At 46.9% G+C, this 15266-nt stretch overlaps 7 protein-coding genes across 7 annotated transcripts; 3 read left to right on the forward strand and 4 right to left on the reverse strand.

The window, feature by feature from the left end:
- Nucleotides 1-362: 362 nt before the first annotated feature.
- Nucleotides 363-1991, forward strand: N7466_009784 (uncharacterized protein; the record flags this gene model as incomplete). The annotated part of the gene is made up of 5 exons (XM_057169173.1): nucleotides 363-444; nucleotides 506-765; nucleotides 822-1017; nucleotides 1082-1137; nucleotides 1194-1991. 5 exons carry the CDS (start codon nucleotides 363-365, stop codon nucleotides 1989-1991), a joined length of 1392 nt encoding a protein of 463 aa, XP_057017879.1.
- Nucleotides 1992-3358: 1367 nt separating this feature from the next.
- On the reverse strand, nucleotides 3359-4263 carry N7466_009785 (uncharacterized protein; the record flags this gene model as incomplete). Its single annotated transcript, XM_057169174.1, has 3 exons — nucleotides 3359-3663; nucleotides 3772-4069; nucleotides 4120-4263. The coding sequence occupies 3 exons, from the start codon at nucleotides 4261-4263 to the stop codon at nucleotides 3359-3361; spliced, it is 747 nt and encodes a 248-aa protein (XP_057017880.1).
- A 1915-nt stretch (nucleotides 4264-6178) lies between these two features.
- N7466_009786 (MCT family MFS transporter) lies at nucleotides 6179-7549 on the reverse strand (the record flags this gene model as incomplete). The annotated part of the gene is made up of 2 exons (XM_057169175.1): nucleotides 6179-7299; nucleotides 7351-7549. 2 exons carry the CDS (start codon nucleotides 7547-7549, stop codon nucleotides 6179-6181), a joined length of 1320 nt encoding a protein of 439 aa, XP_057017881.1.
- A 1031-nt stretch (nucleotides 7550-8580) lies between these two features.
- N7466_009787 (branched-chain amino acid aminotransferase cytosolic) lies at nucleotides 8581-9864 on the reverse strand (the record flags this gene model as incomplete). The annotated part of the gene is made up of 3 exons (XM_057169176.1): nucleotides 8581-8748; nucleotides 8806-9410; nucleotides 9465-9864. The coding sequence occupies 3 exons, from the start codon at nucleotides 9862-9864 to the stop codon at nucleotides 8581-8583; spliced, it is 1173 nt and encodes a 390-aa protein (XP_057017882.1).
- A 428-nt stretch (nucleotides 9865-10292) lies between these two features.
- N7466_009788 (uncharacterized protein) lies at nucleotides 10293-11090 on the reverse strand (the record flags this gene model as incomplete). Its single annotated transcript, XM_057169177.1, has 2 exons — nucleotides 10293-10620; nucleotides 10966-11090. 2 exons carry the CDS (start codon nucleotides 11088-11090, stop codon nucleotides 10293-10295), a joined length of 453 nt encoding a protein of 150 aa, XP_057017883.1.
- Nucleotides 11091-12043: 953 nt separating this feature from the next.
- Nucleotides 12044-12748, forward strand: N7466_009789 (aspartate/glutamate racemase family protein; the record flags this gene model as incomplete). The annotated part of the gene is made up of 1 exon (XM_057169178.1): nucleotides 12044-12748. One exon carries the CDS (start codon nucleotides 12044-12046, stop codon nucleotides 12746-12748), a length of 705 nt encoding a protein of 234 aa, XP_057017884.1.
- A 1206-nt stretch (nucleotides 12749-13954) lies between these two features.
- N7466_009790 (fungal specific transcription factor domain-containing protein) lies at nucleotides 13955-15175 on the forward strand (the record flags this gene model as incomplete). Its single annotated transcript, XM_057169179.1, has 1 exon — nucleotides 13955-15175. The coding sequence occupies one exon, from the start codon at nucleotides 13955-13957 to the stop codon at nucleotides 15173-15175; it is 1221 nt and encodes a 406-aa protein (XP_057017885.1).
- Nucleotides 15176-15266: the final 91 nt, after the last annotated feature.

Genomic DNA, 15266 nt, shown 5'->3' on the forward strand with positions numbered 1-15266 from the left:
GGAATTCAATTTCTGGCCTCGTGTCAGCCACTAACTGACGCTCACAATTCAAGGGTCCAAGGGGTTCTCCACCTCCCGAAATCCATTTACCCCACGAATCCGCGCTCTATAAGCTCTATGAGTGGTTTGTAGCTATCCCCGCTCGACTTCCCATTTGGATCTGGGAACTTGGAGTGTGGGGTCGGTTTCCCCGCTAATATTTGCTGCAGGATAAAACGACCATATATAATCTGCGACATTCCTCTCTGATATTAGATTTCTGATCACATGCATACTTCCGAGCTGAGAAGTCTTCCGAAATTTGGAGGTTCTGCGTTTATTCCAGGGAAAGTGAGAAAGTCGTCAACTGCGAAAGATCCAGCATGTCGGGCTTTAGATACGCGTTTTCCTTGTCATCCGATCAGGTTCGAGACGAAACTCCTCCTGGCACAATTTCGCTAAGTTGTACGTCGTGAATTGGGCCCTTTATCCGTTTACTGCAGGGTTTGACATTATGATTTGACAGCACATGGATCCGGCGTAATCGAACACGGAGAATCGGCTCAAGGGAGTGAGCTGGTACTTCATCCTCAGCCCACCTCAAGCCCACTAGATCCGTTGAATTGGCCCACATGGCGGAAAGCGGCTGTGTTAGTTTGTATGTCGCTCTACGCGGCCATTGGCAACTTTGCTTCTGCATCAATCGCAAGCGCCTTCCCCCTCTATGAGACACCACTTGCCTTTGATCCGCCCGTTTCTCTCGGATCCCTGACTCATCTTATTGCGGTGAGAAACATCACGGGCTTCAAATATGAATGTTATTTTTTTCTAACGATAGCCAGGTAAATGTCCTCATGATGGGCGCCGCAAATATTTGGTGGGTTCCGTTGGCCAACACGTTCGGCCGGAGGCCCATTATTGTCGGCAATGTTCTGTTGCTAGTACTCTGCTCAATGTGGTCTGGGCTTGCTAAAAGCTTTGAAAGTCTGTTGGTTGCCCGTATATTTATGGGTATCGCAGTTGCGCCTGCGGATACAAGTATGAAGACATTCTTTACTCCCTTGTGTGCGACATGGTCACTAACTGAAATGGTTCGTTCAAGTCGCTCCAAGTGTGGTCGGGGAGATATTTTTCACTCATCAAAGAGGTCGTGCTATGGTAGGTCAAATCCTGGGTTGAAGTAGTATGCCATCATATCTGATTATCTCTTAAAGGGATTCTATACTGTTTGCCTCTGCATCGGGCCTCTAATTGGAGGCATTTCAGGTGGATACATCGCCGGCAACAAAGGTCTTGCATGGATTCATTGGGTCAACGTGATCCTGTCTGCTATTTTGCTAGTTGCCTGTGCCACACTCGTACCGGAGACATTGTTCAAAAGAGACCAGGAGCCCTCTTCCTCTCGAATTGCGCATTCTAAGGAGACCGATGCTAAGCCTGAGGCTGAGATCGTGGAAAATATGGCCTCTGCATCTTTCAGTGATCACTCGAATCACCAAAGTTTGTCTGCCACCATGCTGAAAGCCCGAAAGTATGATGGGAACATACTTCAAAAGTTCATTGCTCCCTGGAAAACGTTGCGCCTGCCTGGGGTTTGGCTTGTGATGTTTTGGTATGCCGGTCTTGTGGGGGGCGTGGTCACGATCACTACTGTCGGACCAAGTATCATTGCTTCCCCTCCATATCTTTGGGGAAACAACGCCGGCCTGATCATGGTCGGGGGTGTTGTTGGTGGCGTGCTAGGGTTCGTTGTGACAGGGTTGACCGCTGATCGCATCGTGGTCACCAAAAGCGTGTTGCAGGGAAAGTCATTAGTCGAGCCGGAAACCCGCTTGCCTGTTGCTATTCCCGGCTTGATTCTAGCCACTACAGGACTATGGGCATTTGGATTTTCTGCTCAAAATCCAGGCCCGACACATATGTGGCTTGGGATGCAGTTTGGGATTGGAATGCTTTCCTTCGGCTTGATGCAAGCGCCATCGATCGGATTCAATTATGTTTGTATCCCCTAACAGGTTTTCCAAGTCTGGCAGATGCTAATTTTACGCTTCTCGGCAGCTTATTGACGCCTATGGCCCACTTGCAGCGGACTGCTTTGTGGTGGTTACTTGCATGAGAGCCATTATCAGCTTTTCTTGGACTTTTTTTGCCGGTGAATGGGTCACAAGTGCCGGGCCAGCGGTTCCGTTTGGAGTTTTTGGGGGTATAATGGGAGTCTTTACCATTTTCACTGTACCGGTATGGCTTTGGGGCAAGAGATTCAGGATTGCTACGGCTCACTGGGTCCCGGGCTTTTTTTAAATCTTAAATCTGAAGTCTCAACATGGACTTGGGGTGGACAGAGCAATATACCTGGGTCTTCTCCAGTCATTGAAATGGCTGCATTTAGCTAGCCGTTGGCTGAACTCAATGGTTCTTAGAGAAGAAAAAGTTAAGGAATATCAAGATGGGGGCAGTCCTTAGGGTCAGCGTCAACTGGTAGCAGACACCTCCCAGCTTTTCGATCAACCTGCATCTTTCCTCCATATCATGCGCGTTATGGATCCGCCCTGCCCCAATATCTATTGCGGTAATATACCCCTTGTTTCTGGGGTTGCCCGAGGCTCGGAAGACTTCCGCAGAACTAGCCTGCTTTCTGATTTCCGACTCGGAGATTATGAGAAATCTCCGCTCACAATCTCAATTCTCAATATTCAAGTAATATCATGACAATTCTGTTTTTGGATACAAAGGCGATAGATCAATTTAATTGTCGCATTATCCGCATATTCTCTCTAGCATGACTGACCTGTATCTCTGCCCTAGTAATATCATTGATGTGGCTAAATCAGATACTGGAATTCACATGCGCCCAGTATCTACGAATATTATTTCGGCCAACGCCGTCCACATAAAGACCTGCACCTTTTTTGTTCAAACCATAGTGGTTTACGTCTACCCAAGACTACCACGGTTCGAGAAAGAACGAAAAGACACGGAGAAACAGTAATGTATTTCTTAGTGTAGTACGGGATGGAGAGGAAAAGGGAAGGAGAGAAGGGAAAGGAGAGAGAAGCTCTCACTTACCCCCTGGCCTCAATCCTGACACGATCTGACTATCTACCCGATCCGGACTAGTCGCACGCTGATATCTGAGGCATGTCCTGTGACCAGTGTGGCGGGGTAATGTACCTCGCACTCTGGGAAACCACATGCTCTAACATTTTTGCCACTAGACATTGGAATAATATAGTGCAGTTAAGATCTGGTGTCCCATAATTGCCATTTAAGGAGTAGGGTTGGATGATATCGGGCGTATCACTTCCACGAGTTACATAGTATGGGAGATAATGCAAGAAATGATTCGATAAATCGCCATTCATTTGGTATATAGCACATATCACATGAGGTCCTTTATCAGGACTTTCGAAAGGATGCGTGCTGCATGATCCCCGTCTCCATCGGCATGCAGCTGTGTCTTCGCTTCGTTATATGCAGCATCTCCTAAATCCCCTCGGCTGATTTCCAGAACACTTCCCATGATCGCCCTGTTGAATTCCGGATGCCCCTGTAATGTAATGAGTTTCTTCGGAGCATAAAACCCGTGGTTGTCACCATCCTGACTTCGACCGAGCATTTCTACATTGGTAGACTCTACCACGGTAGGAGGGCGAGCGACAACATCGTGAGCATTTGGTATATAGTCTGCAAATATTCCAGTTATTATTCAAAAATATTCCAGTTATTATTCAAAAATATCCTAATTGCAAATAAGACATAAAACTACTGAGTTAAATGAAAAACATACCAGACCCGACTGCTCAAAGAGTTGCTTCCCGAATTCTGATAATTGGGTCGGTACAAGGCCTAATTTAAAACCGCCTTCTCGTTGCCTGACCTCACCACCAATCGCTTTTGCAACTAACTGGTGTCCAAAGCAGATACCGACAAGCATGATTCGTGCATGTGAAACAACAGAGGAGGTAAACTCCAAAAGCTTTCTGATCCACGGAAGGTCACTCTCCACAGAGGTTGCTAATTCCAAATTAGCAAATTGATTGAGAATGCCAGCAGGGAACGTACGGGCTCCCGATATGAGAACAGCATCTATCTGGTCTAAATGTGGGTAAAATTCAATATTTCAATATCCCAGCGTGATACCTCCAGCGGGTGTTGGACTGCATGGCTAGCTCGATAGAGCCATTTTTCGAGAATTTCTCCATAGCTTCCAAATTCAGTCGTCAGCTTGTGATCACATTCCAAGACTGCGATTCGCAGAGCCGCATTCGCATTTCTGACAGCCATCACTAGCGAGGAGATGATAGCGGCTCGTGCGAAAAACTTATCAAGATAATTTTTAAGGCGAGCGATAATCAGGCGGAATCATAGATTGGGCTTATAAGTAAAAGCGGAATTAACATTCGGAAATCTGCTCGGAAGCGGAATCGGAACCTTCCAAGGGCTAATATTTTATCTTTTAAAAATTGCGGAACAACCATACCGAAAATAACCAAAGATATTACAAAATCGACCCACCTGCATATTGAGCTCTTGTACAAGGTTCTGACTGCGTATTCGGTTCTCAAATCCGCTGTGATAGAGCCAGCTCGGCATGTGAGACATATCAATTGGCTGGCCTGCTCGTTCGCCAGGCCCAGTAGTCAGTTGTCGCCGCTGACAGGAACCCAAAGGATATTGATTTGGTTTCCGTGTCTCCGCAGTCTTCTAATCAGTTCGTACATCAGGTAGATATGCTCTCGGCCTGACTGTTGCCGGGGTTACTTAGTGTGAGTGCCGCCGCTTTGTTGCTCGTGAGCAGCGTGTCCCGGCACTGTTTCTACCCCAACAGCCTACTCAACGCGTGTTTCATCGCCGCCATTTCCCAGAAGTAGGGCCTCTGCTCTGTTTCTGCAACCAGCGAGAATTGTACACGCAATCGTTGCAAGACTGGCGTTATTTGACTATTGATGATATTCAATGTTGGACAAGAATATCGTTGCAATTAGCTATATGTGTGAGTATGGCATCTCCACCAATATAGCAACGTTAGACCGGTCGTCAGGTGAAGGAGGCAGGCAGTATCACCGCTTCGGAATTGCTCGAAGCAGATAAAAAGAACAACCAGTGCCATGGTAATATCCGGTCTTGAAGACATGTCGGGAGATTCGATTTGCACGCATTAGATAGCTGCAGTATAATGTTTCAGAGCCAGCATCTGCGCTGTGATTGAAGCTTGTTTTTCTGGTCGCCGATAGATACATAAGCGTCTACTGGATTTAGGCTTTCATGCAGCGATGCCAGTGCCGTGATAGCAGGTTTGATTGGCACTTCACTGTAGCCAATTTGGAGAAGAATAGAGAGCCACCTGCTTGAATCTCGATGGCCAAAGATAAGGTGAGCAGTCCGACTTCGAGAGAAGAGAAAGGCTCGGCGTTCCTCGTCTTTCAATATATCAAGGGGAAATGCCGGTTGAAGAGGGGCTGGATAGCCTTCGCAAATTCTCCTCGTCTCAACACAGCGCAGACAACATGATTTAATCTCATCGCAATTGATGCGCCTAAAGTAGATCATGAGTGGGTGACGTTAGCCGCTGGAAGTTGCGCACCCACCGAAACCTAGAAAGCACATGATTAGTGGCGGATTCGAAAACTCAATGCAGAAGAACTCACTCGCAGGTGGAGCAACCACTACTTGTCTTGCGGGCCGACGGGGCCCTTGAGCCAGTTCCGTTCATTTTGGCTCCGGACTTGTGAGATGAATTCCGTCAAGATGTCACTGTGGATGGTTGATGCGGTGAACACGCACGGTGCACCTGTTATAAGGCGGGTATTTGCGGCAAACCCTAAAAAAAAACTGTGGCCGTAAAACGGGAACAAAATTTTTGTTGATTACGCAGCTTTACGCTTCCCCAAATCTGCGATAATGTAGTTAATCTCATTGAGTGTGTCACTCTTCAAGGAAGAGTCCATAACATAGATTGGCTTTTCGTATTGGTTCAAACTTATCATCGTGCTCTCCATGTATTAGCTGGTCCTTGGTCCTCTTTAGGCTATCATCAAATAGCCTATTATGTAGATAAGGAACAAATTGGCCCGCCACCTCCGAGTCCACTTGAATGTGTATTTTGAAATCATTATTGTATACATATCCAACATTTGAAGACTTCGTCGTTTCTAATTGCGAATAAGGGCTCACCAGCCATATAAAAAAAAAGACAAGATCAAACTTTGACCTTCCATTTCCAGCGCCAGTCCAACACTGCCCAACGGGATAATACCACATTGACCAGTCCAATCAGCAATACTGCAGAGTAGAATCCAATCAGGACACGAGGAGTTGTTGATTGAATTAACTTGCCCCCGACAGGCACAGTGAGTAGAACTCCGAAAGCCGCAACACTGTAGACGGTTCCATAAAAGCGACCATACTCTTCCGTTCTGCAAAGCTGGCCAGCACACACCGGGGCCAGAGAAAGCCACCCGCCAGATCCAAAGCCAAAGATAGCGACAACAACATAGAGAGTCACTTCATCGTGGGATCCATACGGTACCCAAACACCTGCCATGATTATCAACGTCACACAAACCATGGATAATAGAATATTGAACCTTCCCACTTGATCAGCTGCGAATCCCGGTAATACTCTGCCAAAAAAACTCATGCCATTCAAGACCGCCAGGGAATAGTACTGAACATTCTCATCAAGTCCTGCATAACGCACATAAGTAGGAAGTAGGGCCGCGCATCCAAAGATAATGAATTCGAATGAAAAGACAGCCACAGCAAGGAAGCAAAGCCGAGGCGATGCCAAAGCTCGGATATCGATAGTCGCCCTACTATTGCTGCTCCTGGGAAGCCGTGCTTTCACTAGGAGCATGCCAAGCAAGTAACATCCCAGAGCCTGAAAAGCAACGATTCTAATGGACCACAGCCAGCTGTACTTCTGGAAAAGTGCTCTGAGCATCAAAGGAATAGTAACTCCACCAGCCGATGACCCTGCCATGCAAATGCCAGATGCCAAGCCACGACGTCGAAAGAACCAGTGACTAAGAACCGAGATTGAAACTGTAGTAATGACAGCAGAGGAAATACCTCCTAGAACGCCAAGGCAGAGCATAAAATGCCAGTACTGTGTACACTGTGCCAGAAGGATGTAACACGCGAAATTGGCAAGACTGCCACATATTATGAGGACTCGTGGCCCATAGCGATCAAAGAGCGGCCCGACTTGAACTCCTAGGAATAATGTCAAGAAGACGAGCACGGCTGTTATCCACCCAACATCGCTGACACTATACTCCGCTAGTTGATGGGTGCTGATGTAGTCCTGGACTGTTCCGACTATAGGGAATTAGTTATGATGGCGCAAGAGTAGTACGCAAGTATTCTTACTGGCAGTTTGAAAGCCAAACGATGGAAACATCATAAGGAATGAGCCAAGTAAGCATGACCACGCAGCCCAGCTATCCTCTGGAAATTCATCTTTATCATCTCCCTCCTGGGATTCCACAGGAAGATCGGACTCATTTCTTTTGTCGGAAATATGTTGACGAAGTGGCATACGAGTCTCTGGAACGGCAGACTGGCGCATGATGTATTTTAAACTCTCACTGCGGAGACTCTTCGGTGCTGCAAAAGATGTTCGATTCGGTAGGCAAAGCTCGGGTTTCGCGATGTTGGCCTTCTCTTGATGAGAGTGTGCGTCGATTGATCACTTCTCAGAATCTGTAGTGTGTCAGGTTGGCAGGATGCTGCAGTGGGTAAGAGACTCGAGCATAGAGGAGAGAATGAAAAAGCTACTTGCATTTAAGTGGCGTTGACTGATCCGTAACTGTGATTCTGTGAACAGGGTAACAGGGGATCCACCTAAAGAGGATCCACCTAAAGATCTTGAGCTTGGTGATTGGCTGGTATGGAAGAACCCAATTACCAGACCGCGATGCCAAGACATGACAATGGAATCTCATTGGCCTGCTCGCGTCAAATTGCACCTAGCCAATCATGGCATTTTGTTCGGGTTGTCGGTCTTGATACGCCGGCGCTAGCATTTCAGCTTGTCATAGCCGGTAATTGAATCGCCGAGATCTCACCCAATACCGGCACAATATTTTGCTTCTCCGAAGGCTGCGGACAAATTAGTGCCGTCTCACGAAATGTTGAGTATTACTGGCCAAGAAAAAGTTAGATCAATCTTTTTCCCTCTGGAATATTGAAAAAAAAAGATGTCGGTTGAATTTGGAGATTTAATCAATCGTCATTATGTTTTCGAGAAATGAAATTTCGAATGATTTCTCACTAAGGTCTCGTGTTTGCGCTCTATATCTCAACACGTTCGTGTTCTGGGGCACTAAGATTGCATGAATCTCGGTTTCAAGATATTGGGATCATGAGGAGGACACGTGTTGGCTGTACAGAATGGAAATTCAACTTTACAATCTATATGCCAATATTGCACTTCATATTTTGTGTGAAAAAATTCAATGAGCTACTCTATACAAATCTCTCGTTGAAATCCAGACTTACCTAGTTGCCTGCCCGTGCTTGACCTCGATGTAGAACCCTGCTTTCAGAAGTAGAAGAAAAGAAATTTTACATGGGTACAGCCGCGTGGAATGTCTATCTCTATGCCTTATCGCTGATTATATGGCTCCATTCATGGCTTTCTATACCATAAGTGATGGATTCAATCCAGCCTCTGATTGCCGCGCTATACCGCTTGTCTTCACCCAGTAAAGGAAACTCAATATCGCAGGTCGCTGTTCTGATCAAAGACACGGCGGTGATAAAGTACTGCGAGTTGTTAGAACGTTGACTCAACTGTGGGTATCTGGAACAATGCAATCTTACAGCAGTGCCCGAAACAAAGGCTTCGATCAGACGGTCTTCTTTCCAGGCCCCTTCAATCTCGGTAATCGAAAATTCACGCTCAATGACCGTCAGAGAAGAGAATTTCCCTACTCGCCTGGAAAATCGCGTCTTTGCAACTTCCAGTACACTTTTCCGCGTTATACCCCCGAGGATCAGATCTCCTTCCAAGGTCGCAGTAACGAGCTCTAGCGCCTGGGTTTGTTTATTTCTCCAAATGACGAAAAAGTTACTAGCCCCAGCTTCTGTGACTAACTGGCTTTCTCCGAAAGTCCAAAGAACTTGATCAAACCCACTTGCCTTGGCAGCGCTATGGGCTTCGAGCGATGGGTTATAGTTCGCTCCTAATTTGGCATAGCCAACACCTCCAGGCCAAGATCTGGTATACCCAGGTGGAGAAGCCACAAGCTTCAGACCGGCGTTAGAAGTGCCTCTGGATCTGACAACTTTCGACATGTCAGGATAGGGCGCAGCAACAATGAAGAACAAGGCTTCTTGGGGGATACCAAAGCTAAGCTGGTGTCCTGTTCCGATGATAGCGGGTCGGATATATAAGAACTGGCGAGGCTGATCTTTTGGCAACCATCCTAGATAGTATGTTAACGGTGCAACTATAGGTAAGCAGAAAAAAGAGAGCATACGTGGACCCTCTATCTCTAGAAGCTTTTCGATAAGATACTTCAACTGGTCAGGTTGAACGGTGGGAAGAGAAGCTCTTTTAGCACTCATTTGGAGACGTTCCCCGTTCTCATCGGGGCGAAATAGCCTTAATCTGCTATCCTCGCCACGGTAAGCCTTCAGGCCCTCAAAGCACTCTGTGGCATAGTGCAAACTGGACGCTGTTGGTAAAATCCCCAGCTCCCCATAGGGCTTTATGCAAGGACTGTCCCACCCACCCTGTGCTGACCATTTAGCGACTAGCATATGGTCAGTATGGGCGAGTTGAAGGTACTCGTTAGAGCCTGGCTCTGGAACAGCTGCCAGGTATTCGGAACGAGTAACCCGAACACTGGCGGCAGTAAGCTCATCTCCAATTGACATTTTCAGAGTGGCAGCGGATAGAAGTAAAGGTAAAAGAGAGTCCAAAATATTCAAGCTTCATCAAAATGCGGTGTTTTGTGGGTGAGATGCCTTATATCAATCTCTTCCATCATTTGCCGGACGGAAATACGCCTCGTTTATTTCCCGGGGATGAATAACCACCGACCCGTGTGGACTGATTGGTCCACAGGTGGAAATTACCGAATCGTTCTGAGATCCCTTAGTAATCCCTCAATTGAAATTCGGACAAACTGAGATATTCGGACATCTGGTTTTCCGAGGAGCTTTCGAATGTCCAAACAAGCATGATGATCGATCGAATTGAGGTACTTTTAGGACATGTATGATGTGGCTTCCCAGGGTGTGAGGTACATTACCCCACATCCGCTCACATGGATCTCGGACATGCCTCAATGGTCAGCGTGCGACTAGTCCGGATCGGGTAGATCATTGACTGCCTTTACACCTGAGATTTCTCTCATCGTACTCCCTGGAGCCCTTCCTCCACCCTCGAAACGGCGATTCCGAATCTGCGTAGGATACTCAAGCTCGAATGAGGTTGCTTGATTTTCGTCTTGGGTCTGTCCAGAGACATCCACAAGGACGAGGCTAGAGCCGTAAAGATATGAACCCAATAGCCAGGTGTGCAGGTTGGAAGGAGCGGAAATCTGTTCCGCACTACCGAATTTCTGTAATGTGGATTTTCGAAGGCCTGGCGAGGTCGCCCGACGACAATTGACGACAACGGCCCGCGTTCTTACATTTTTCTTTTCCTTTTTCCACATCAGGAGTGACGTGTTGGGTGCAGAGTGTGCAGACGTTGCGGAAATCTGTTTTTGTTTGCCTGAGAGTAAGGGCGCTAAACGAAAACATCCAGATATAACATTCGGATAGCCAATCATTTCGCACGGGCATAATTCGGATTAGAACCCCCCAGGAAACCAGGGATTTCTATTAGTCAGCTGCCCCGGACAAAAGAAGTCCGTCAAAGTTCTCCGCTTTTACGGAAAAGACTTTAGCGGAGGTTTGGTAACCGAATTAGTCAGACTCGGCAAAAGGGTGGTTTCGATCCAGCGAAGGAGCTCAGTAATAGTACCCTACCTCATCAAAAATGGATTGAAAGGAACTTTCATCACAATCGGCTCTGCTGCTGGCACGCGTCCGCTGCCAGGGTTAGTATGGTATAATGCCAGCAAGGCCGCTGTGTCTTTGGCAACCAAGAACATGGCGCTGGACTATGCCGACAAAGGCATTCGTTTCAACACAGTCACCCCCTCCTTTGGCTGTTTTATCACAGGCCTCGCAGCCTCTCAAAATAGCACGGCCAAATCTATCTTCTATTTCTTGCGCTTTAGACGAATGCAAATAGAAATGCGACGCTGCACAAGAGCTGGTTTTCCATGGAGTGATGATGCTGAATTTGCTGTCATATATTACAGGAATTCTACTGTTAATATGCCCCAGAAGAAAGGGGGAGAAACAAATAAGAAGAAAACATATCACTGCCAAATAAGAGAAGCTCGATATCACATTCCTTTTGGGGCGAGGATAGATTGAATTATGACTCCTTTCACTTGGATGCTCTCTGGAGGGTTCACCCGGTAGGTCTTAGATCGAAGGTAGTCTAAAAAACCCGGGCGGACCTGCATCGAGGCGAGATACTGCGAACGTTCCAGTGACAGAGCTTCTTTTTTCATCCTTTACCAGCCTTGGCGTACCAAACATCTGCAGAAATATGTGGATGATTTATAAGCCAATCCGTAACGCCCGCAAGATGTCGGGCTAAGTTTGCTACATCGGGGATGACGATGGCAAAATGCCTGATGTATGAACGCAGTGTTCCTTCACTAGGGATTTCACTTCCTCGCTCGCAGCGATCCCACAATAAAAAACTCGTTTTCTCTTGTTCATACCAAACGAAAGAAAGACCATTCGGATGTTCGGCAGTAGACCTCCGGCGTAACCCCGTGTTCCCGTTGTGCGGATATGTATTTGCCGAAACGCCTGAGTCAAAACCGGTGATCTTCTCGAGTCTTGAAGTTCCTGCGGCTTGGACTTGTTCATGAATCTTCTCTTCTTGACCTACAGTGCTTGATATACCCTGCCATTGCAACTTGAGTCGTGAGTTGGACAATTTGATGCAGTTGACAGTTGCTGATGAATACAGATTCTGATTACCATGAAGACCATTGGCATTGTTGGAGGCATCGCTTGGCCTAGCTCTCTTGTTTACTACAAGGCTATTCATGAATACTTCAAAGAGAGAACTGGCAGTAATGGACTGCACACTCCAAGCCTCGTTCTCACTCAAACCGACTTTGCCCTTATTGAAAAGGCTCAGGCAGATGGAAACTGGGATGAAGTGGGCAGACTGCTAGCTGGCGAAGCGAGAAAGCTCAAGGCGGCTGGCGCTGACTTCTTCCTTCTCGCTTGCAATACTGTTCATACAGCCGACGCATACATTCTCAACAACACTGATATTCCAATGTTGCACATTGTTGATGCTGCGGCCAAAAAAGCTGTTCAGCGTGGCTTCAAAACAGTTGGTCTGCTCGGGAGCCGGTACACTATGACTGGAACATACTTTGTTGGACGTTTGCAGGACAAATACAGCTTCAATGTATTAGTGGCTCAGGGTGAACACGAAAGTAATGTCCACAATGCGCTCTACCAAGAGCTTGCAAAGAACATTTTTCTCCCTGACACGAGACAGAAGTTCAAGGCGGCCATTGCAGATTTGGTTGCGAGGGGTGCCGAGGCCGTGATTCTGGGCTGTACCGAATTTGGCATGCTGGTCAAGGAGGAGGATAGTGTTGTTCCAATTATCGATACTAGTTATGCGCACGCGGAAGCTGCGGTGGATTTGGCCCTGGCGAGTGATTGAGAAGACCGCTCTCTTTGCAGGAACTCCTCATCAAAATATAAGATAGTTAGCTGTCTCAGAAAATACAGCCCACTTGAATAAACCGCCTAAATTAAACCAATATTTCAATATATTTGAATTCCAGGTAGTAGCCTGTAAGATTCAGAGTCCGGCTTTGTCCACTTAAAGTCATACTTCCAACTCGATGGTTACTTTAAACTCAAAGACAGCAATACCTAGCTCGAATTCGGGCCATCCGTAGCCAGGTAATACTAAAACTAGTCATTCTATATTATCCTTACACCGAAACAATGAACGGCTAAAGTCCATTAGAACTTACAAGATCTCAATACTCCAATTGTTCAGAAGCAAGATATAACTACTCATAATGTCACCAAGATCTAAACCCGATCCGTAGTAAATTCCCAGGTGAATCAATTTGCGAGGACGGAAATTATGAGTCATGACTAATTCCATAAAATTAGTCTCTTTCGCACTGGCAGGTCACAGGTGACAGCCTGACAGGTCTACCGTCTCCCACAGGCGGAGGTGTAGTGGAGAGTCACGTGTGAAGTTCCGGTTGCGATCACGTCAGCTCGAAATCCTTTCGGTCTGACTCCTGAGTCCTGAGCCTACCATTCCCCGCAATCAGCTGCTGTGAACTAATTTATGTACTGCCGATGCAATTTGTCGCAACATGCCTAGCTCGGATGTGCCGAATCACGATCCTCCTCGGATTTCTTCACAGATGACAAGTGACTCATTTCCAATCTGTAGCACATGTCGAACTTGTCGCCGGAAAAAAGTTAGCAAAGCGAACTCTTCTTTAAACCTAAATTTCGCTTCTGCGACGAGACCCTCAGCTGATAAAAATTCAGGTTAAGTGTGACGGGCATCAACCGCAATGCAGCGCTTGTAAGCTTAGAGGGATTGAGTGCATGTATCCACAGGATGCGAGACGCACAGCCGCCCGAGCCAAGAAAGCCGATGTAAAGGCTTTACAAAGGGAAATCCAACATCTCAAAAAGCAAATGCAGCGCTATCGCAACGTTTCAAACGCAAGTGGCATACCAGAGGAAGAAACCCGGAATTTATATGGTGATGTGGGCCCACGATATACTACTCAGTTGCTGCCGGCGCAAAGCGACGAGTCTCAAACATCACAATCACCAGCATCTGAGAGCATGTCATGCATCCCAGAAACCAATACGCATATAATTGTCGAGAATGATTTGCTTGGAATCGAAAAGGGCCAAAGCACCTCTGGCAACCAACTGGTCGCGACTGCAAGGTCCGATTGAGCATGATCAGGAACGGTCACCTGAGCCACACAGAGGCGAGGAAGACATTCAGGTATATGGTGCCACAAGCCTGCTTCATGACCAATCATCCAGGACATTATTGGCAAACCAAAGACATCCACCGGGTGATCAAGATGAACTGACCACGGAAATAATCGAAGCCCAGCTCATTTCAAATGCTGCCCTGCGTCGACAAGAAGAGCTCAGATTGACCTATACCCCTAGTATAGCATCAAATATCGACTTTGATGGGATTCCCATGGATTTGGCATTACACCTTTTGGATCTGCACTGGAACCGTCAGCATTTGTCCTACTTGCTAACCTATCGCCCTGCAGTAATGGATAGTTTGTTTAACAATGGACCATACATGAACAAGCTGCTGCTGAATGCAATTTATCTGCAAAGCAGCTTGTATAGTGACCGCCAACTGCCACCTGGGCTCCAGCATCCGAATGAGAGGGGGCTTGCCTTCTATGAGCGGTTTAAAATCCTGCTACCGCAATATCTTGATTCGCCTACTATCCCGACAGTAGTAGCTCTTTTAACATGCGGCGCGTGCCTTGTGCCGTATGGCAGGCAGAGTGCAGGCTGGGCACTATCCGGAATGGCGTACCAAATGGTCGTTGACCTTGGGTGTCATATGGAATATTCTTCATCACCCGGTGATCAAACTAGCGGCAATTCCAAAATTATTGAGCAAGAGATGAAAAAGCGGATCTACTGGGGAGCTTTTGTCAGTGATAAATTTCAATCACTATTCCTTGGCCGCCCACCAATGATGCACGAAGCCACCGCTAATGTGACGAGCAACTTTCTGGATTCATTCGAGGAAATGGAAGAGTGGCGACCATACCATGATAATATTTCACAGCCAGTTGATGTTCCAGCTCCCGCTTATTGTGGAAAACCATCATATGCGATAAGCACGTTCCAGTCATTATTACGACTCTGCAAGATCGCAGCACAGATCATTGAAATATTCTATTCCGTGAACAGCGCCAGGACATCGAAGGGGATGCTTTTGCAGGCCAGACATAGTGTCTTGGAACAACTCGGTCAATGGAATGATACACTTTCCCCTTGGCTTCGATTCGACCTCAATATGGATTCCATACCTGCTCCACATCAAATGACACCACAGTAGGTATCATATGAATCTTCTCGTTGCATCTGAGCTAACAAAGATCCTAGCGCATTGCATTGGACTCTAGTTATTTTAACAGAACAAGCATTTC

This window comes from Penicillium verhagenii (assembly GCF_028828195.1).
Source record: "Penicillium verhagenii strain IBT 33310 chromosome Unknown utg000009l_segment0_segment0, whole genome shotgun sequence".
Taxonomy (NCBI): Eukaryota; Fungi; Ascomycota; class Eurotiomycetes; order Eurotiales; family Aspergillaceae; genus Penicillium; species Penicillium verhagenii.